The sequence below is a fragment of the Phaethon aethereus genome (genome assembly GCF_964289735.1).
Source record: "Phaethon aethereus genome assembly, chromosome: 11".
Classification (NCBI taxonomy): domain Eukaryota; kingdom Metazoa; phylum Chordata; class Aves; order Phaethontiformes; family Phaethontidae; genus Phaethon; species Phaethon aethereus.
This window is the reverse complement of record NC_138587.1, coordinates 20,285,792-20,308,517: the sequence shown is the minus strand read 5'-3', so window position 1 is coordinate 20,308,517 and position 22,726 is coordinate 20,285,792. Positions and strand designations below refer to the sequence as shown.

The following is a 22,726-nucleotide window of genomic DNA, read 5'->3' as shown; positions in this document are numbered from 1 at the left end:
CTGCTAATGCATGAACTAGATACTAAGTTTACCCACAATGGAATGTTTGAGTGGAAAGGTACTCTTGAGAAAGACAGAAAAGTTACTATATGAAGCAATTGCACATCTGACAGATGTGGTTTCCATGCTCACATTTTCTCCTCCTCTCAGGTTCCTGTGCATTCTCATTTTGGGAGGGAAGCATGCATTACCCTTCCCGTTCTAAGCACAAAGCACAAGCAGCAGCAATATGCCTCTGTAATACACAGGTGTTGCTAAGGCAAAGCGTTCCTGAAACAGGAGTAATGACATATTGCCTTATGTGCGTAAGCTCCAATGGAACGCGCTCAAGGAAAACGCATCAAAGCTTTTTAGTTAGTATGGTAAGAAACCTTTAATTTTTTCTAATGTTCACTGTATTTATGGCTTTATCATAAATAATGATACAAGGTTTTTATAAAGAGTAACTACTTTTTTTTCTTCCATCTATTAGGTGGAAACAGTAAGAAGAATGTGGAAGATTAGTTTTAGATCAGATTTATTTTCTACTTTTCTAAAATAAAAGGTTGTGGTCTTGGCTTTTATAAATTCAATCTAAATGCACATTACTTAGCTTTGAACAGCAATATTAATTGTTCTAGGAAGACCTTTTCATCACTGAATTTTTATTCAGTAAGAGCCAAAATACCAAGGGATTATAGTACCAATGCATAATTTCCTACAGATTTCACTTGATTGTGGTCTCAAGGAGAAGAGATAGTGGCCTATTGACATCATACTAGCTTATTCTGTTTTATGTTCTGAAAAGTTTATTGCTGTATTGTATAGGCAAATGCTAATTGTTAATTGTGATCCTGACATGACAAATAAGGAATCTCTTGCCATGTTGCTTAAGAAACTACTTTATGGGGTCTGGCTATGATAGTGGTAGTTGGAGGTTTGAAGTATGTTTTCTTTTGCATAGCATCACAACAGACTTTATCTTCCTATCAAATGTGCCAAATTTACAGGCTACTATATAGGAGCATAGTTTGCCAGGTAGAACATAAAACCATTAACTTTACTACCCAATTTAGGTGCATGTTTGCATGGAACATAGCTTCTAAAAGTACTCTAATTCTTTAGTCTCAAAATTGTATCATATTACGTGAAGATTCTATTGGTTGTTGTTATAGGACAGTATTATGCAGTCAGTGAATATGGGCGCAAAAAATTCTACTGTTGTACTGACATTTATTTACTACTTCTGTATTTCTGAGGATTCTTTGACTTTCTTTTTCTGTGTTAGTCATTTTATAAATGGAGTTAAACGAAAGTTCTTTGCCCTGTGAAATCTAGTATTTGAGGAAATAGAAAATATTTGAAATAGTAATTTACAGGACGGTAACATCTAAATGGAAATTGTATGTATTAGCTTAAAATATAAGTGAAAAATACACATTCCAAGAAGCAAAGTAAGCTTTCATGAAATTATTAATTTCTATTAAATTAAGCTATTAAACACTAGCTTTTTCTTGAGCAAGTAATAATTATACTGCCTCATGGTATTGCTGCTGGAGAAAAGAGTAGACAGTTGCTTTTATTATTCTTGCAGAATACTAGGTGGTTATATTCCTTCCTGAATCTGAGCACCTACACATCAGGTTAATACCTAAGTGGCTTCTTCAGGGCCCTATTACTGACTCATGAGTCACTCATTCAGTCTGTTCCTTGTTTCATCCTGTGGAATAGGAAGAAGATGGAGCTGACAGAAAAAGAATAGCGTAGTGTTCTGGGTGTTCTTCTTGGTGGGCCTAAATAGGATATGAATTTTGGTAAAATAATATCTTTAGAAGGGCAGGCCAATTTTCTTTTCCACAAGTGAGAAACAAAGGAGTTCAGGTATTCTGTGAAAAGTGTTTCTGGAAGGAAAATATTTTCATTGGTCTTTATATCTAAAAAGCACTTGGAAGTAACACGGGCTGAACAATTAAGAGGCAAGTGCATGCTTGCGTCAATGACTTGCTCCCTCTCTGTCCCTCAGGAAATTTTACATCCCTTGGCAATGAGGCAGCTAGAGATTTTTTCTATGCTTAACAGAAAATGTAACTCCTTGACAGTTACTGCAAATGTAATTGTGAAGAGAGCATATTAATTTCAATGTTGCTCCCCTTAACTCTGATTGGGTTTTGGTTTGTGATGGGTGGTGGGTTGTGCATAATGAATCTGGTGTATGAAACACACTGCACAAGATGCATAGATGGTCTGTATGTATGTGGCTAGTCTGCTGCATCCAGCTTGTTAAATTTACTGTTTATGCACAGGGAGTTTGTGGCAAGACTTAGCTCTGTGTGGAAACGTGTGGGATTCTCGACAAAACTGCATCCACAGTGCTGCTGTTCCAGAAATCCTGCACCCACAGTGCTGCTGTTCCAGAAATCTCATAGTCTTCAAATTTCACCTGGACAAGAATTTGAGACAGAAAAAGTGTGCATAGGAAAACCTGGCTGTATGGTATTCCCACTGCAACCATAGCAGCATAATGGTTAAATCCAGAATTGCATTGTTCAGTTGAGTAGAACTGTTCATATTTTACATGAAAATCTGCAACAAGTCTGTCTGTTGGCAGCATGTTCTGTTGAGCTAATCTTTTATTGGCTAACACAAGCTTTGAGAAACATCCCGATTTGTTTCAAAATATTGATTAGTTTTGTAAGTCTCTTAAATATAGAGAAAGCCTTTCTGTTTATTTTATACTTAACACTGTCTTCCATCTCAGGTGATTCATTGAGTATGCAGGGTAAATCTTACATTTATCTTAGCAGATAGTTTTAGACAGTGGTATGTGATACGTGGCATTTGGAATTAGAGTCAGATTTTCATTTACTCCAGGGCTTTTCCATATGTTTCCTATTAGCAGTTTTGTTCTCAAACCTCTAGTCTCCCCAGAAAGGAGGGGAAAAAACCTACAATCCCAAGAAACAATCTTAAATTCTAACCACAGAGAAGGAGAAAAAAATGGGCCTCAGAACATGATCTTATTACTTTTAGTTTATCATTGCTTTTATTGTCATGCTGATGTTAAATTCTGATCAAAATGAAATGGAAATATTAATGTTTCTTTTGTCTGTTGTGGTATACCTTAGTTTTTCTAGGTAAGTAATGCAATATTTGAAGTGGGAATCTGCTCTTAAGACTGTGAAATAGTGCGTGGTGAGGTTTGATGGTGTTCCTAGTACTTTTATTTGAATTGTCTTCTTTCCTTTGAACTTCACTGGAGAAAAAAAAAAAGCTTGTGTTACTGATTTTTTTGCTCTTGCTAATCTGTCTTTAAAAAACAAACACTTGTGAAGTAGTTGTGTTGTTGTTTTTTAAATCAGGGCAAAATGGGAAAATATCTAGAAACTTTGAGTAATGGAGCGAACAAATTAGCATAGTTTAAAATTGGAAAGTTGAGACCTCTTGGTTTTCTGCAACTTTACTGGGCAAATATTTGAAGTTTCTTCAACAGATTCCGGTGAATGTGACTACTTGTAGAATTACTAGTAGTAACTATCAAAATATTAGCTAGAAACTTAAGCTCTGAAAGATTTAACTCTAGATTTAACTTAAACTTGAAAAGAAATGTCATAAGATTAGTAAATGGCCAACTATGGTTGAACATAGTTGAACATTGTACAAACGTGGTACATAGTTTAATGTTGGTAATTGCTGTTTTTGAGAGATATACTTAGGACATAGGTAAATGTCTTTTGAAATTATGTTAAATTATATCAAAATTTCGTAACAGTGAAGTTGTATCAGCTTTCCTATGCATAACCTGTTTTAGGGAGCTGAAATATTCTACCATTTTAGCAAACAAATATGGAGGTTAAAAACATGCATATCTTAATTGATATACTTTTTTTCTACTGGTCTCGTCTTAGGCATTTCCCTCACTTTTGGGAAATGCTGGTGCAGGAGTTCCTGGTTGGATACTTGCTGGTGTGAAACTTTTTGGAAGTTTCCACTATATTTAGAATAGCCAAATTTTCACTTCTTGATTTCTTAAGGAAAGGAAGCTTTTGTCTTTGTCACTTCTTTCGCTCAGGATCTTTTGATCCTCATTGCCAATTATAATCAAATTTGACACAGGATAGTGGGAAATATATATGTACTTGTTACCAACTTGTGAAAAGTAGCAGCTGGGCAGAGGAAAGTGCTCCAAGGAGGTACTTCAACTGAGGAAAAGACAGTTACAAATTCTCCTTCTTAGGGTAAGAAGCCAGATGGCAAGACAAAGCAGAGCTGTTGACTAGCCCCTTGGCACACTTTTAGCTCTGTCACTTGGCAGCCAACAGGTGGTAGCTGTGGAAGGCAGCTGTAGGAGCATATGCTGAGGTGGTGGTGTGACGTAGAGACAAGCTGGAAGAACTTGAGGGTTGTAAAACTCAAATCCATAAGAACCCAGGCTTCTGTAAGTTTCCTTGTTGATGGAATAACTCAGTGACAGCAACAGTGGGAATGACGTTGAACTGCATGGGTTCCTGTTTGCCCATTTCTCCAGCCAGTCGAGGTCCCTTGATGGCAGCGTAACCCTCTGGCGTATCAGTCACTCCCTCCACTTTTGTGTCATCAGTGAACTTGTGGAGAGTAATCTGCCCTATCATCTTGGATCGTTAATGAAGATGTTGAACAGAATTGGAGCCAGTATAGACCCCTCAAGTATGCTGCTAGTTACTGGCCTTCAACTAGAATTCACTGGATCACCACCCTCTGCTCCCTGCTGTTCAGCCAAGTTTTCAACCCACCTCACTGCCTGCTCACCCAGCCAATACTTCATTGTGCTTTTATGATTTTACAACTCTTTTTTTCTTAAGGTCATGCAGTGATATCCAAATAGCTGTGCTCTTTCTCTGTCCATCTGTCCTTTTGTTTTTCCTGACACTTCTGAGCATAGTGGACACTTTTAGCCAGTTAGCCAGATACATTGAGTTCCTGTAGGTTTTATGTAAATTGACAGCTGGACAGAGGAGGAATACTATTCATACCAGAAAAAAGAAGAAAAATCAACATTTCTTCACCTTTTTTAACTTGGCAGCAAGAGAAAGCAGCTAGATGATCTGTGAGTTTCATACACTAGTCTGCAGACAACCAAGTAGTTGATTGTCTTCTAACCATAGTTCTAACCTATGGATATATTGCTGTGAAGAAAATAAAGAAGATACTGCATTGGGACTAATATCATTACAGGTATGAGGTGGAATGGGATTTTGTGATGGGAGATTGAGGGTTGCATGGTGTAGGTATCTTCACAAAACTATTCTTCATTAGGTATCTTGCTAGAACAAATGTATCTCGGGTTTGGCGCTTCAAAATTTTGGGGTTTTTTGTTTGGCTTTTCAATATGGATATGAAAGAAATCTCGTTTTATTGAATGTACATTTTGATTTACATGATATGTAAACCAGATGGTATGCAATGCAAACGGTAGCTGATTGTGCAGGTTAAAATCATGATTTGATGACATCTTATATTCTTTAAACTTTCTGCGTCTTACTAAGTTTCCTGTTATTTGTCTACTAATGTTATATTATTCTGTATTATTCTTTGTATTGCTGTGTTTTAAAGTACTGTGTTAAGTAGGTTGATACTGGGGAAGGGCAGGGAGAAGACTGAGATGGGGTTATTTCATCCTTTGTCAAGCTGATAGTGTAGAGCAGGACATAGAACTCTGTCTTTAGAAGTACTCAAATAGTACTTTAGCACTTGGGCTACTCTGCTTAATCAGTATTTGCGACATTTACTGGGCTATTACTGTGCAGTAACAGTCTCTGTTATTCTGTAGAATTACTTTTCCTTCTATTGGTAACAATAGGCTGCCATCTTCTGGTGAAATTTAACTGTCTTGTAGGGACCTGACAGATTTTCAGGAGAGAAGTCCGTTAAAGGTTGGAAAGCTTAGATGGAATATATATTAATTTTTTTATTAGAGGAATGTGGTTATTTGCACAAGGAATAAATAGTAAGAGAATACTCTTAGAAGGATTTATGTTGTATCTCTCTTTCTCTCTCTCTCTCCTTTTTCCGTAACATCTATGGAGAATATAAAGGCAGAGTTGATTTCTCAACAGTTTTTCTCCCCATCTGCTGATACTGAACTGCCATCTTCTGTGAAAAGTGTTGAACACCAGTGCATTATCATTAGTTAGCTATTATTCTGTTCATTTAATTGCTGTCCATATTCAGAAATCATTGCTGAAGCTGTGTAAGGCACATTTTATGTTATAATGTCTATATGTCATTGTGACATCCACTTGGGTTTATGCTAAAGATATAAGGTGTGTAAATTATCAGTTATTATTACCCACAAATTCTAACTGAAGAATGATACCTGAAAATAGTGGAGGGTTGTTGAACAAATTTTTTTCTCATAAGTGACAGACATCCTATGAATTTGTGACATGATATAGGAAAATAGTCTTTTCTCTAAAATAACTTACAGGAGACAGTTAGAATGAAAAATTTGATACTTACCTGCATTAATGCAAAATTGCCAATGTAGTCACAGATAAAGTTTTTTAAACTTCAAAGCTAGCTGAATTTGCCTTGAAAATGATGAAAAGCTAAGCAGTTGATAAAATAATTTAGAGATTATTTATTAAGTGTGTGAGCGCAGGTAGTATCTTCAAAATAGTGTTGCAGTATCTTCCATGAATGTTTTATGTATCCATGGATGCTGACTGTAAAGAAGAGTTTCTCAGTCTGAATGCATGGCAAACAGGAAAGAGTGAGAGGGCAAGAGAGTTTTTTAAGGCTTTGGAAGGATAAGATCAAGCCTATGTAGTCTTCTACCTCTTAGGACTCTGCTACATTTTTACAATGCTTTCCCATTACATTGACTTCAACAGTGACCCTAAAATTTGGTGAAACTCTTAGGAGAGTACGTGTAGAGAATTCCTGGGTTTAGAAAGTACTAACCATGCTTTCTAGGGACTGGGACTACTCTGCTAAAGCCATGTCCCAGCGAAAGTTTCAGATGAGGTCCAAGACGGAGTACGCTTTCTGGAGTCTGTATTAGGATCATTAACTAGTCTCAGCCAAAACTCCTTGCCCTAGGAAACCAGAAAGCCCAGTGGCTGGTTTTCTTACATGTACCTGGCGGTTAGTCATAGGAACAGAGGCAGTTTGAACAAAAGCAGGAGGATTTTATTTTTTCATGTGGCAACCTACTCACCCGTGGGCATTTGTTATGTTTGGAAATCTTATGCAAAATGCAGTTATTAAGATTAACTGAGAATATAGGTAATTGCTGCCAAGAGCTCCTTGCTGCTGAGTAGGTTTATTAGCAGTGGGTTGGTTGAATCGGCCTGCTTTGGGGTAGAGAGGTGTAAGCTAACAAAAGGAAGCAGAAGTTGTTCTACACGTCTTCAGACCTTAGTCCACCTTCTTAAATGTCTTAATCTTGGCAGATGCAGCATTCCTGTTGTCCATTGCATAAGCTTCAATTAGATAAGGAATTGTTTGCTTTTTCTGTTATGTTTCCTTTTAATCCTTACCACTAAATTAATGTAGAATAATATACTACATTACACTGTGAGTTTATTATTTTAGATAAGCTGTGGAATTTGAATTGGCTTTTCTATTTATGATGTCATTGCTGAATTGGTGTAACTAGTATAGCATGAGTGTTCAAGAATACATTTAAATTAGTGATTCATATAAATGTAATGATTCTTCTGTTATCGATTCTGTTCTTTTTACTAGCATTGTACTTGCTCTTTGTGCTTTCAACTGAAGATTTCATTGAAGTCCACCTTTATCCCATTTACTCGAGGTGAAAACTGTTAACTTAATGTTCTACAAAGTAGACAAAAGATTCAGAAATTTTCTTTCCATTTTTAGGATTGGACTTCTTTTTGCTGTAATGTTGCTACTTGACCACTCTTTTCCACTGGAAGTCCCTCAAATCTTTTTTGGCTCTTGATTACCCTCTGGTCATCTATAAATTTTCCTGCCTCATCCTTTATTTGCCTTTCCTCTATCTTTTCAATAGTAAATTTTATAAGCAGTGAACCTTTTGTGCAACATTAAGGACTTCAGCTTTTTAGCTGTTACTAGATAGGAATGGGCATTTATTTCAAATCTTCACTTTCTTTTTGGGTAGTTAGTTGTTATTGACAATGCCTTGTCTCTCTGGTATGGGGTTATGAGCTGTTTATGGCAGCATAAGGCAGGGCAGCCTATCCTTAAGGGAAGGTTGATATTTCCCAGAGGGTATGAATGCGCACTTGGACTGCTTACCATTAAGTAGTAGGTGGTCCTGCTTGAGTATGAATGTAAAGATTTTCTCTGATGACGATTTACTCTTGGTAAATGACTAGTCCGTGTGGTGTGTTATTCTGTATGTAACTAGGCTGTTTCATTCTCAGTTACTTATTTCTGCCCTTGCTCTTTTCAACATTCTTCCTTGCTTCACATAAATCTTGTAGAGGTGGTTTAAAGAGTTGGCTGTTTCCCTCTGTAGCCTTGTCAGATTTGTTACTGTTGGATTTATTTAAAGTGCAACATATAGAGAGGCTTAGACTGTGTCTTTGCTGGGAATGCAGAGTTGCAGTAAAAGCTGGTGTGCATTCCCTCTATGAACTGGACACCAACAGTTCTGTGTTTCTTATAAGTGTAGTAACTAATTCCCTAGTGGAAAATCTACTGAAGGTATTGCCTTTTTTTCCCATATATACGCCAGGCTTGTCTAATAACTCCGGTCTATGTTTAGAGATCGTAGCTCCTCGCATATCGGGACATAGCTGTGGCTAAAGAAGTCCATGACCAACTGATGAAGAACATACTCATTAACCACTATTTTCAGTACTGATCACTGCTTTCTCCATGGTACTTGCTGGGAAATGCACTCCTTAGAAACATCCAGGTTAGGTGATCTGCAGATTTGTTTTGGGTTTTTGTGTGTTGTTTTTTTTTCTGCCTTGAAGTATTCTATAGAATTTCTGTTTGCAAAAACTGTTCTTCAGTAAAAGCCTCCTCTGGCCCGTTCTCCTTCCTTTCACCATGTGGTTTTGGGTCTCAACAGCATAATGGTGCTAACAAAATATTGAAGACAAAGAAACCAAGCAGATGAAAAAAATCAGATGTTAGACTTACTGCTTATTGCCAGGTGTACTTAGGGAGGTGGTAGACAGGCTGAGAGATTGGGAGTTCCTTGATGTCTATGTGGTATTTTCTTCTACTACTAGTTTGTGTCATTCCCCATAGCTGTTTGAAATAACGTGTTGAATTTTTAACATTGTAAAGAACATCAGTGATGAATGATCTGCAAGGTATGTAGATTTTGAAAAAGGAAGACTAGAGAAAATAGCTAGAGAAGAGTTGGAAAGGTGTTTGGTTACAACCTCTGAATGTTTTGACATGAACTAGCATGTAATCAGCTGTACAAATGAAAGTATTCTTTAAGTTTGTTTAATTTATTTTGCATCCCAATAGCAAATATACACTAAATAGATATATAAAATACCCATTTTATACAGTACTGTCAGTATTGAGAATTCTGTGTGCTGACCTACGTGAGAAGTCAGGGCAGTTGAGTTCCAGCTATCTGCTTGCATTCAGGTGCAATTTTAAGGTACTTATATTAATGAAGGATTCTTAACCCGTGAGATTTCAAAACATAAAAGAGGAAAAAATTAAATGAAAAACATTATTACAGTTGTTATAGATAAAAGAAAATGTTTGTGCTGGCCTAAAGGGAGTTTAATAATCATTCCTATTAAGCTTGAAGCATATGATAAATCTTGAATCTTACTTTTTAATGTTCACAATGCATCAAATTATATTAATAGCAAAATATTGAAGGACATTTTCCTCTTAAAGTTGCAAGAAAAAAATATGAAAAACTTTTAAACGTTTTTTGCATGTTCTTGATATGAAACCCACCTTTATCTCACTTAATAGATTATAAAAATATGTTCTAGTTTAGAGACAAAAGACCTCACGATACTGTACCTTTTTATTGCTTCTTTGCTGATTATCAAAAATGGCACAAGAAGTTGTCTTTGAAGTCTGGTAATTTTTTTTGCAACTTTTCTTAAAATGCTTTTTGGCAGAGGAAAAGGTCCTTACTGTGGAAAAAGTCACTTCCACTTGATTTTTAGAATTTATTTGAACGAAAGAATATGTCAAAACTATGTGATTTAACTAAAGAATTTAAGACCTTTAAAAGGAAACATCAGATACAGTTTCCAGTTCCACTTCCAAGAGTCCTTCCATAAGATATAAAGGCTTTTGTTTAAATTACTCAAATGTAGGTCGAACATTGTCAAATAATACAATGGACCCAACTAACATATTGTTTCTTATTAATTATCTCTGAAATAGTAAATACTTTGTAAACTGGTTAAATAGTGTAAAATTGGCATTTTTCTGCATATTTCAAGTATTGTAGAACCGATTTGGGCAAGTTGCTTTTTGAAATGACCAACTTTGGTATCACTTGAGGAAATTTCCAAGTTGCACGCTGTTTCTGGCTAAAATGCAACGGAAAGTTGAAGGCTGAACCTCCCAGTACTTTACAGGATTATTGAAGAGGCTTATGCCACTGTATAACGCTTTCTTCTTTCTTCCTCCTGTTGGACAGAAATCATTCACTCCCAGTTTTGCAATATGATTAGAATGAAGGAAGACTACCTGCAAAAATAAGAAACAATAAAATACAATAGTTAGTATGTAGATGGCAAAAATATCTAAACATTCATTGGCGTAGAAATAATTGAGGTATGCTATAGGAATAGTTGGATGCAGGCCTTAATAGTAACAGGAATTAAAAAATTCTGTTAAATCTTTTAAAAAAGTCTCCCTCCTGCCATAGTCTCTCCCACATAAAGATGTTATATGGTATTTTATCACTGTGTTGTCAGAATAATTTGACTCAATTCTCATGGAACATTCTCCTAAAATGCAATTTTATATTCTCTTATAGTACAGATTATAATAATACAGTGTTATATTCTCCCATAATGCAAATTTCAGTGATTTAATACTTTTTTAAAAGTAGTCTCTAGAAAAGTTGGTATTAGGAGAGATTTGTTGGTATGCTTATAGGAACAGATCAGTCTAATGCTTACGTAGCTTAAAATAGTTTTTAAAAAAAGGGCTTGTGATAGTAGAGTTTAGAATTTGTTAAGTAAAATAATATACACTGATGAAAGAATTCTTTTGTTTGTATATCTAATTTTACATTATATTGTAAGTTGATGTTTGAATTTAAAAAAAAAACAAAATCTCAGAAGATTTTCTTTCAACTGGAAGTTAAATGAGAAGTGGAAAGAAATGAAATTCAGAGATAAAAACTTTTGCCAAAGAGCATATCATGTGCTCTGTTATCTATGCATTTCTTTGTTTCCCCAAGCTTTGTTCTGCTCTGTATCCTAAGATATATGTCATCTTCTAAAACATATTTGATTTTAATTTCTATTTCAGAATTCAGGAAATGTGTTTTGAAAGCATTTTATTGCACAATTTATCTATTTCTAAATACAAATTTTAAAATCTTATCTCATCATTTCAGCTTGGCAAATAATTTTCTTTGGATTTAAGGCTTTTCAGCATGGGAATGGCAAAATTACTACTCTGGTTTACTAATACGGAAACGGTAACAAATTTGTAACAAACTTCCTGAAAACATTTTCTGGGTATAGCATGTTGTTTTCCTTTTTTTGCCTAGGAAGTAGTTCCTGCTGTTTAATCTTGTTTTATTTCTTTAAGTATATATATGATTTCAGGCTTTCCTAGTATGGCAGTCATGTTAAAATATGTGACAGTTAATTATGCTTTTTAATTACATCCTAATCACTGTTACAGTGTGAAACTCAACCAACTCGTAACTACCAGAGCTTTCTATTAAATTTATTATATGACCTGCAAATATTTCAGTTCGGGTAATCCAGGTGGAACTTTCTTGAGTTTATTTTTTTCAAGATGGATTTCACGTATACTTGGTATGTTGGCAAAGCTTCCGTTTTCCACATCTTTGATTTTATTATTCCCAAGGCCTAGCCTAGAAATAGTACAAGGAACATTTAATTAAATACTAATTGAGATTCACAACAGCATTGAAGAGCATACTTTAATTTTTCAAGATTGAAATACAGAGGAGTAGACATAGGGGAAAAAAAGAACTGGGGAAAGGTGATGAAACCTTACCTCTGATAGAAAAAAAAACACCATTGATCTAACGAATATTTTTTCTTTTTAAATTAATCTCCACTTAAAGGACAGCAGCTAGCCTCATGTAAGCAATTGTCCAGTTTTGCAAGCAGTTTTTCTACTTTCAGTGTCAAGATTTAAAATTATAATCATCAAACAATCTGCTTGTAAAATAAATTATGTGCTTTTATCAAGTAGTATAGCTACTAAGTATACTCATAGTAATAAAAAGTGTTGGTCTAATAAATAGCCAAAGAGCAGCAAGTCTTGCAAAGAAACAGTTATATATATAGCTTAGTCAAAAACTTTAGATTTTAAAATTACTTCCACATTTTCCTTAATTTAAACCTTAGATTTTTTGCTATAAGACTTCAGCCTGCGTTGCTAGGAAGATGATTCAGAATGTAGAGGCACAGGGCAGTTTGGAATTGCTCTTTCCACACATCCTGCAATCTCCTTTTTCTCCTTTCTTTCCTAATTTCTTCAGAAAGTTGGTATCTACATGCAGTTCAAGTAGTTCCTCGTTGATAGTACTTTCTATTGCCAAATCAAAAATTCAGTGCTGCTTAGCCATATTTTCAGAGTACTTAACTGAGCTTTGCAGAAAGAACTTCCTTCTTTTGTCCTGCATTGGTGATCCATTCCTCAGAAACGTGGAGTTTTTTGTTTTTCTTAAAACCCATCATGTTTGGAAACAGTTATCAAGTTGTTCCTTTTACCAGCTACTGTATTTCTCTCAGGCTAGTTTTCAGAAGGTGAGTTTATCTTCTCTTATAACTTACCAGGTTTCCCATGTGTTTGTATAAACAAGTTTCAAATTTCCCTTTTCATGCCATGCTTTTATATTTTTCTCTAGAATTAAAAAGCTATTATGACTCTTAAATCCTATAAATTTAGTTGCAAGAAAGGCATTCTGTTCCGAAAAGCAAAAATCAGTTGGTGTTGCTGTATACCTTGTTTTGGGGGGTGATTTGTGAGATGAAGGACAGAGGAGTTAAAATGCCTGGGCCTGTTAGGGAACAGGCTAGAGAAAGATACTGAATACTGTTGATAAATAATGTGACCACAAAGGCTCATATATTGCGAGTGTGAGAAATACATGTAATGCTTAATTGAGGCATGTAACTACTAGCACATTAAGAGATATTATATAAAAGCCACGCTATATTATACAACACCCAGGTGCCATGAGATAAGAATTTATGATGATTACATTTTGTAATCGGATGCTGTTCGTAACATACACTTCTATCATGAACTGTAGGCAAGACATGTAATAACCACACTAATGCTTGGGAGGTTTTGGGGGGGTTATTTTGTGGTGGGTTTTTTTTTTTAAGTTTGGTCTTATTTACAGCAGTTCTTACTAAAATACTTGAAATTTTTAATTCCTTTTCTCCCATTAACAAGAGACGTATCAAATAAGAGATTGTGCCAAGTCTGACTTCATATCGAATAAAAGCATTCAACATGGGAATTTTACCTTTGAAGATCTTTATACCGGTTAAAATCTTCGACTTCAATTGCTGTGATCTTATTGTCATCTAAATGAAGTTCTAGTAGACTGGAGGGCAATTCTGATGGAAAACAAATGCACAGTGTGAGAAAAACAAGCCAACTTATTTTGCTGGGGTGATTATTATGTTCCAAACAGCTTCTTTCCTTAACGTTTAGGATTGGGTGAAGAATCTTGGGGGGGGGTTGTCTGCATCAAAGAAATCAGCATTAGATACAACTATGTTAATTTATAAAAAAAATCATCAACATAATTTGGTTTAAAATAATAACTTTAAAAAAAATATTAAGACGTGAAAGCGCATATGCTAATGTTAAGATTTCAGAGTTCCAAAATGTTGTATACTTTTGCTAGCTTTCTTTGTAACGGCTTTCATGTACTTTTGGTTAACCTGTCAAAGGTGTAAATTGTATGTTATGTGTCATTACCTAACAGTTGGTAGTCAAAATCCTACTCCTTCCACATGATGTAACAGTTGCACTATTACAGCTCCTGAGATGTGATCTAGGAGGAAAGCTTTCAGAATTCTCTAAGCAAAATAAGATATTTGGTACGCTCTATCCCGTGCTGGTACACACAACGTTTTCTCATGTGGTACCAAATAGTCCCAATTCAGAACTATCAGAATCATCATCTCCACCAGGAGGTGGAGAATCTTTTTTACAAAATCCTTTTAGTGAAGGCAGAGGAAGATAGTCACAAGTTTGAATTTCTATTTGCTGATCTTATGTTCAGTTTTACTAGCATCTGTCTAGATGGCAGCCTGACACCAAGCAAGACAAACCACATGTTTCTGTTTCTAAGATGGCTTAGGAGAGCACCGCTCCCATTGCCAGGGCTATTTGTTGTGGCATTTACAATACTGAAGTAAATTAGTATGCTTTATGGTCTGTCTTTATGTCAGTTGGCATGCTTTGCTGTTTGTTTGAGCTTTTTTCCAGTTTACAATTCCACCAGGTGCTGCTTCTGCCTTACAATATTAAGAGGGAAGACTACCCATCTGTCCACTTTAGATTTTAAGTGCATTTTGTAAGTTACTTTTCTTAATCTTTTTGTGTCCTTATAATATTCACAGATAGAGGGATCTACCTATAAACTTAGTTTCCATTTGTGTAGAATGTGTTCACTGTGAAATCCTGTTTGTTGATGGGTTTTTTATGTATTTGATACCACATATTGGACCTCATGCTGTGTTTCCTTGTAGAAGATTTCTCTATAACAAAGACAGAATCTGAATAATTTTATGTATTTTTTTTCTGATAAGTGATATGAGATGGTACTACGATGATACTAGAAGAATGTCTTGTGTGTGTGTGTTGTGGAGTGTTACCATAGGCAGCCAGATAGTTTCTGGTATTAAAATTACCTTAACAATTGGAGTGAGTTGGTTTTGTTTGTTGTTGGCAGGTTTTTTTAGTGTTCTCTTCTACAGGGATGCTTTTGCATATGTATCTGTCTACAGGAAGAGATTAATAAGGTGCAAGTTCTTCATCTGAATGATCCAGAAATAAATATCTTACGGGGCAACATTTAGTTTTCCTGTAAATTAATGAATGATGAAATATATGGTATTATGCTTTGTTTCTTCCCTTTTTCTCTAAACTAATAGTTTTAAGCAGTTGAAACTCATGAGAATTTGGTTTAATACTATGGTGACCTACAAAAGATGCAGGTAGGGTGTTGTACCGAGTTCCTTCATGCTACTTTTTTGTGTGTGGAGGTTGGTGATTTGTAAAGTAGTGTTTTAATTTATTACTACTGCCAAATCACAAGTTAATTGTTTTATACGAAGGAGTGATTTAATATTGTAGTATGTTATGTTGAACTTAAGTGAAATGTTAATATTAAATTTCACTTAGGAAAAGCCCATCAAAAGATGTATAAAATGCTGTATTGGGTTTTGCATCAAGGTGTTTATATTGCAGACCATATTTGAGCTAGAGTTGCTTGAAACATTCAAAATTCAAGTTAGAAATTTTGGAGTTTCATCTTAAATGCATAAAGGAAGTGGGAATTCTGTATCCTTTATGACCCAGATCAAATATCAGGGGATTTATCCTTTCTTTGTAAGGATTTTTGAGAGGCTGATGTGAAAGATGAGAAGTGACATCTTGTTATCATTTCTTCACATTGTTTCTCCTGAGAAGAGTCTCTGGATGACTCTGAGAGAGCAGTGGACTACCTGATGGGGAGAAGGCAGGAGAGCAAGCGTGTGTCCACGCACATGCACACTTTTGAGATGTAGAATTGAGTACAAAGTGCAAAAAGAAAAAATAAGGTAGGAGGTGGTTTGGTAGTAATGAACAATACAAAACAGAATTTATGAACATTTTAATAATCATATAGATGTTAAAGCTTTTAATTTAAGAGTATACTGGTATAGGTAAAATAGAAAAGATAAAGCATACCTTTAGGAATTGAAGTTAGTTTAGCTTCTGCAATTCTTATATGATAGATATTTACTCCTTCAAAAGCGCCTGGCTCTATTCCATCATTGTTAAGAGGATTTGCACTCATTTCTGTCCAAGGGGGGGAAAAAAAGTATTTATGGCCTAGGAATTTTGTGTATGTTAGACTGTTATACACAGCTGATTTAATTTTATTTATGATTTCTGATGTTCTAAGTATTTTAGCTTTGATTACATATTCTGAGGGGTGGAAGTCACAGCTTTTAGTGAATAAAGGCTGTCTAACCTGGCTTGCAGGCGAAGTCTCAGCTTTTAGTGAATAAAGGCTGTCTAACCTGGCTTGCAGGCTTACTAGAAACTTGACCTATGTAGCAACTTCACATAGAAATTAAGTTGTGAAAGAGAGTTTCCACAGCATGGGTATCTCCCTAAGAAGAAATTGCTCATTGGGGAAATGTTTGAATGGAGATTATCTATAGTATGTTGCATTTTGGACTTACCTAAAACATGTAGAGACTTCATTCCCTTAAATACATCCTTGTGGATTTTCTTAACCTTATTAGCATGAATTCTGAGCTCTGCTAAAGTTTTTGGTAGATTTGTTGGAATCTCAGTTAGCTGGTTATGGGACAAATACAGTCGTCGTAGCTTCTTTGTTGGTTGAAAGGCTTTTGGATGGATCTTGGATATTTTATTGTTGTTCAAAGCCAGTGCCTATGAGAGATGGGAAGCGCAATACAAAGAAAATTTCTTTACACAGGAGTGTTGCGATTATGAATTTGAAGTCATGAATTTGTTAGATAATTTAACAATTAAGTATTTTAAATAGTTTATTTTTCCATCATACCAAACTTTAGCACTTTGTATGTACTCTGAGCATTTCAATTGATTGTGAGAAACAAAAAAGAACTTGGAAGCTGGAGCATCAACTAAAAGGTAGAGAAAAACTACTCGGAGCTTGACAAGGTGCCAGTGGATAATGAGAAGGATTGGCAAAACTATATGTTTGTCTCATATATTTTGTGGGATTGTATGGGGGGTTGTATTATTTTGTTCTTTATATTTCTTTATTGTGGGGGTTATATTAGTTTGCTCTTTAAAGCAGACAGATTCTCAAAACTCAGAATTTCATCTTTTATTTCAGCATAATGCTGCAAAATAAAAGTCAGGTTTTTTTCTGGATTTTTTTAAAAGTGAATGTCTCTCTATGACTGATAGACACACATGAATTTATATCTTATTTGCCATAATTTTTCCACTCCTGTGAATTTAAGTCTCTTCTGTACAGTACACTAATCCTTTATTGCGACAGTTTTTTTGTTCTTGGTTGCTATGCATTATCAGGGAACTTGTAATGAGTTATTACAGAAAAAATATGAGCTATCTGAAATTATTTTGCATGTCAAATCACATATCTACATTTCCGTATATAGACTATTCATTTTTGTTCGTTTTTTACTTTTTTTTAGCTGTTGGTAAGTCCTCTGCTGTCTGGAATTGTGGGGGGAAAAAAGTATAGCAAAACAGAATTAATATTTATTTATTTATCTCCACCCCCACCCCCCCGGGATAATTTAAGGAATAAACAGGAAATGCTCCATCCTAATCCATCTATGCCTTTGCTAAGTAGTCTAGTACTCAGCAAGCTGAACAAAGTAAACTTTGCTTTCAGTAAAAACTTAGTTAGGCCTTGCCACAAATTAACTGATGAGAAAAATCAAAACAGCTCAGAGTTTTCAGCTGTCACATAATTAAGTGACGACTCTAATATATAATGTGGTGATTGCTGATGTATTCCAGTGACTTTCTCAGTCACTGGAGGTGAGTTGCTACAGGATCTTTTACACTGAATATAAACCACAGTTAGTGTGTTTACCCCTAACTTGCTGGTAAGACCCAGACAAGAGACACTTAAGGAGAACTGGAAGCACTTTGTTGCAAACAATGAATTTCCATGGTTCCTATTTTTCCTATATTAGCTTAACCCATAATAATTAACAAGCTCATTCATAAACACTTAGATCTGGTAAATTTTCAGTTTTTGCTCAGAAACCAAATATGACTGAAAAGGTTTTGGTTTGTGTTACTTTAATGTGTGTTTCATGTCTTTCTAATGTGGAATAGAATGTCATTAATTTGCTATAACTTGTGGAACAGATTTGTCATTTTTACAATGAAAATTTTAAAATTGTCAGTATTCTTCGGTATTGGCTCTAGAGTGACGTCTTCTGGAAACAAGTACTCCAAAACAGATTTAATGTACCTTTCCAGGCCTCTGAGACTCTTATTTTCTTTCATTATAAAAAGGGTTTATTGTGTACTGTAAATATCTAGATTTATCAGTTGCCAGTGATGTTTATTTTAAAGCCTGTCTCTATGTGGATAGTTGAGTGTGTTAAAAAATAGTAATAAAGCACCTGACTTTTTCAGTAATTCAGTGTTGGTCTGTTTTCTGTTCGGATCAGCTGGATTTGTAACATTCGTTTCAGTGGTGTATGTGTGAGTTGTATGCTGTGTGCTTTTGAAAATACCCTCAGAAAATACCGTTCTAGTTCTCCTGTGAGCTTAAGTTCTTTCTGGTATTTTACAGCAAAGCAGATAAAAAAGGAGCGCTTGTCTTGCGGCCTTCAAAATGTAGGGAGTGTTTCTGTGCATGCTAAGGACTGAATAAATCCTCAGGATCTTTTTGGCGAGAGACATATGGTACAGTTTCTGGATGTTGTAGAAAGTAGCATAGTTCTTGGAGCGCAAAGAAATTTGCTTTTTACTATGTGAGAGCAGTCAAGTATGCAGGCGTTAGTCTGTATTTTTATGGATACTATTGGAAAAGAAAAATGCCATTTGTATTTTAAAAGTATCAAAATATTTCAGATTGCTAAAGAAGATTTCAAACTTGGAAAATAGCAAGCTTACATAAAGTGACGTGAGTCCTTGGAGATCGTTTTCCTTGACCTCTTTAATTTTGTTGTTTTGAAGGTCAATCATACGAGTATCTGGTGGAATGTTGCGAGGTATTGATGTCAAACCTATTTAAGTATGTGAGATAAACAGAAGCATTACATGCCTGTATGTAAGTCCAAAGAAATTAACTGTTAAACAGCAAAATGCAGTAAGAGTGTTGACGATTATGAGGGGAAAGAATATATGGACAGCCATAAAAGCAAAGGATGGAAGGTAATACTCAATAATGAGAGGAGCTAGGCATGTAAGAATGTATGACAAAAATGTGTGGATTGTTTCAGGAGGAATTCCGTCTACCCTTGACCATGAAAAGCTTGAATGGGGTGCTCATTACAGACTCTTTGCATCTGTAAGACAAGCAGCCTCAGAGCACTGCTTGTTCTACAGGGAAACTGCTGAAGTCCCTGGAGAAAGCAGCCCTCGGAGGACCTGGGGCTGTGGTTCTGTATTTAGGAACAGGGCTGGTGCAGTGGCTTTAAGGGATTTCTGCTCAGCGCTTCAATGCTCCTTTCTACCTCTGCGCTGCCCTATCCATTGTGCTGGCACGGGTGCTTATAAGCCATACAGTTAGTGTGTATTCTTGGTAAAAGTGGACAAAAGATGGTCTTACAGCTGCCAGTACTTATTACCAGTTGCATAAATTCCCCAATCCAGTTAATTGCTCAGTTACAAAACCACTCAGTTCATGCTGTGTGAGATCCTGAATCAGCAGAAGAGACTAGCAAGGGTTGGTAACTTTCTTTTCAGTGGAAATGCTGATGCATCAAATGCGAAATGCTGGTCAAGTTTATTAACAATTATTCCATAATTAATAGGTTATGGGTATTTAAAGATGAAGTCTATTAATAGGGGTGTTTTGTATATGTGTGAACTCAAATAAAATAATTTGCAATCTCTAAACCAGATGCAATAACCACAGCTTATTGCTGTCAGCATAAGTTTATTTTGGTTCCTTAATAATGACACATTTATTAAAAACCAGCAATTTATGTATTGACTCAAATGTTTCTAAGATATGAAGAGTCTAGGATTAGGTTTAGGGTGGTGGCAGAGCTGTGATGAGAGTGAATGTAATTGTCCCTGTGCTAGCGACAGGCACATAATCCTCTGTTTACCTAATTGGCACAATTAATAATGAATTAAAATTTAGGGACTAGGATGTATCTGCAACAGTGACAGCAGCAGATTTGCCTTTGGTTGAAACGTTAGTGGCATGGTGGTGTTGGGCTGATGGTTGGACTTGATAATCTTCAAGGTCTTTTCCAACCTTAATGATTCTGTGTTACCAGTGATGTGCACTTTAATGGACGGTAAGCTGAGCAAAGGGTTTGTATCCCATTTATGTGCTGATGTTAAACTTCCTTGTGCTTTGTTTATGGGCTCTTTTTCCTTTGTTATGTTTTCTTGTCATTTCGCCTGTTTCTTTGTAGTTGTGACTGAAGTAATTCTTTAGCCATAACCTTTTTTTGAGAGAGGGGACTAACAGCTTGCCTAATGCAAACAGAAGATACAGCAAATTTTTGTGCCTCTCTGTTTGGGTAGAACTTTATGAAAGTAAATGAAACAGGAGAGGGGGTAATCTAAAATGTAAATATAAGCATTTTCACATTCTGTGATTGTTCCTTTAGTGGATAAAAAGCTGTGATTATATGTACTATTAACCCCAATAAGTATTCCGTTAAATAATTTTACAGTTGTTTGTTACATATGCTGAATGCCTTCCCATTCTGTGCTGTTATCAGTAAAACTCATTGCTAATGGAAGGTGGCTATAGCAGTTTATTAATTTTTTGAACTGATGCACAGAAGCTGGGAAAACATTTCTGTTGTAAAAAGTGCAGGACACAAATTAGTTGCTTGACATAATTAGATATGGTTTGCAAGCCAAACTGAAAAATTGCAAACTCCTTTTGAAAATGACTTGTAAAAGAATATGTGAATGTGTGCAACTTATGGAGCTGCAGAATTAATCTTTTAAAAGGCAAATCCTCCAAAGGAAAGGCCAGCGGAGAACAGACACAGATTTATTCTTACCTAGATCAGAGCAATGGACAACTCTCACATAGCACTGGCATCCAAAGGGACATATTGGGAAGAGATCAAAAGGAATTAGTGGCATAATTGGTTCAGTGGTTGGAAATAGAGAATTGTCATCGTCGTAGTCATCGTCATCTTCTTCCATATCTTGGAGCATCATATTCTTTAGGGTAAAATATGAAGGACCGATGGGAGGCTTGGCAGAGCACAAAGCCAAGAAGAGAAGGAGCATGTATTCTTTCATATCTTCTTAATCACGATAGCCAATCTCGAAGAGGAAAGTAAACAAACAAAAAACCCCTCAAACACAAGAATCAGTGAATGTGAAACAGCAAATAAAGGTATTGAACTATTTACTTCGCTCACTGCTACAGTCTCTGGTCCTGAAAAATGGTCTGTTATGAATATTAAGGTGTAATTAGTACGTGAAGGATGAAGAATATTAAAAGCCTTATTTTAAACATAATGTTTATATTATTAAAATTATGTGGTTTAATATTTTAATAGTAATTATTATTTTATCAGACATTAATGCCATATCAGATTTTTTTTAGTTGAGTTTAAAAAATAGTATCATTTGCTTCAAGTTTTGAAGTGTAATTTGTGTAGCAAATTTTACCAGAACTTGGAATTGTATTTATTTTATTGTTTCTTAATGAAAATATGGTTTTAATAGGATACATTGGCATAAGTGCATTGCTTGTATCTAGAAAATTGAGAAATACTCAATTAGCAATACATAAAATGCACACATCGGGATACTCCCTAAACACTTTTTATTCTATTCCCTAAGCACTTAATTAAACAATTCTTACTTTAATCTGGAAAAACAGACAGAGTTTTCAGTCCTGACACAGCTTTTCCCAAATTCCAGTCATTCGTATATTATTGCTCTTGAGAGAAGTTCACCTCTGTATTTTAACGCAAGCACACTTGTATATGGCTTTTATTTGATGTCTTTTCTCTGACAAGGGCCTGCAGGTTATGTATCTGTATCACCTGAAATCAGTAACTGAAATTTCATCCAAAAAAAGAGCTGGAAACCAATACTTCTATGTGCATATTTTTTCAATAAACATCTTTTTTCCAACCTAGCTTTGTTGTCCTAGGGCCTGTACATGATAGCAAGGCAGCCAGCTGAAAGGAGCTCAATATGGGCCGTGCTTGAACTTAATGCAATAAAACCCATCAGCTCTCTAGATTACCTGTAACTTGAAAGTGTCTTTCCTGTGTAATCAAACGTCCTTCAGCCTGGAAGACAGAAAGATATTGGATCAGTTAGGATACCTTCAAAGCAGAAAACCCTGTGTCAGATAGCTACAATTATTTTTTTTCCGATGTTAGCGAGAAGAATACACAAGTTATGAAGGACTTAAAAAGTAGATTTGTCTTCAGAAAAATATGGCAGAGTCTCTCTCATTACAGCTGTTCATTCCATTTCATTCAGCTTCTCTGAGTTCTGATTTTACCAGATTTTTTTCAGCCACACCCGACTGGGAAAACCAGGAGTCCGGTCCTACAGTATACTGCGTTACCTGAGTAATAATGATCCATAGGTCAAAACACTAAATATTTTCTCCATACTCTGGTTTTATTCTTAAGATTATTTTATTGACCGAGTACTCCTATAAAACTAGACACAAGGGAAAACC

General features: G+C 35.5%; 2 protein-coding genes across 4 annotated transcripts in view; one reads left to right on the top strand and one right to left on the bottom strand.

The window, feature by feature from the left end:
• Positions 1-22,726, top strand: part of CENPP (centromere protein P) — a gene marked incomplete at its 3' end in the record, with an annotated part of 144,984 nt that overhangs the window by 53,194 nt on the left and 69,064 nt on the right. The window lies entirely within an intron of this gene.
• Positions 10,438-21,318, bottom strand: ASPN (asporin; the record flags this gene model as incomplete). The annotated part of the gene is made up of 7 exons (XM_082004645.1): positions 10,438-10,635; positions 11,866-12,004; positions 13,637-13,730; positions 16,078-16,188; positions 16,578-16,791; positions 18,991-19,103; positions 21,072-21,318. The coding sequence occupies 7 exons, from the start codon at positions 21,316-21,318 to the stop codon at positions 10,438-10,440; spliced, it is 1,116 nt and encodes a 371-aa protein (XP_081860771.1).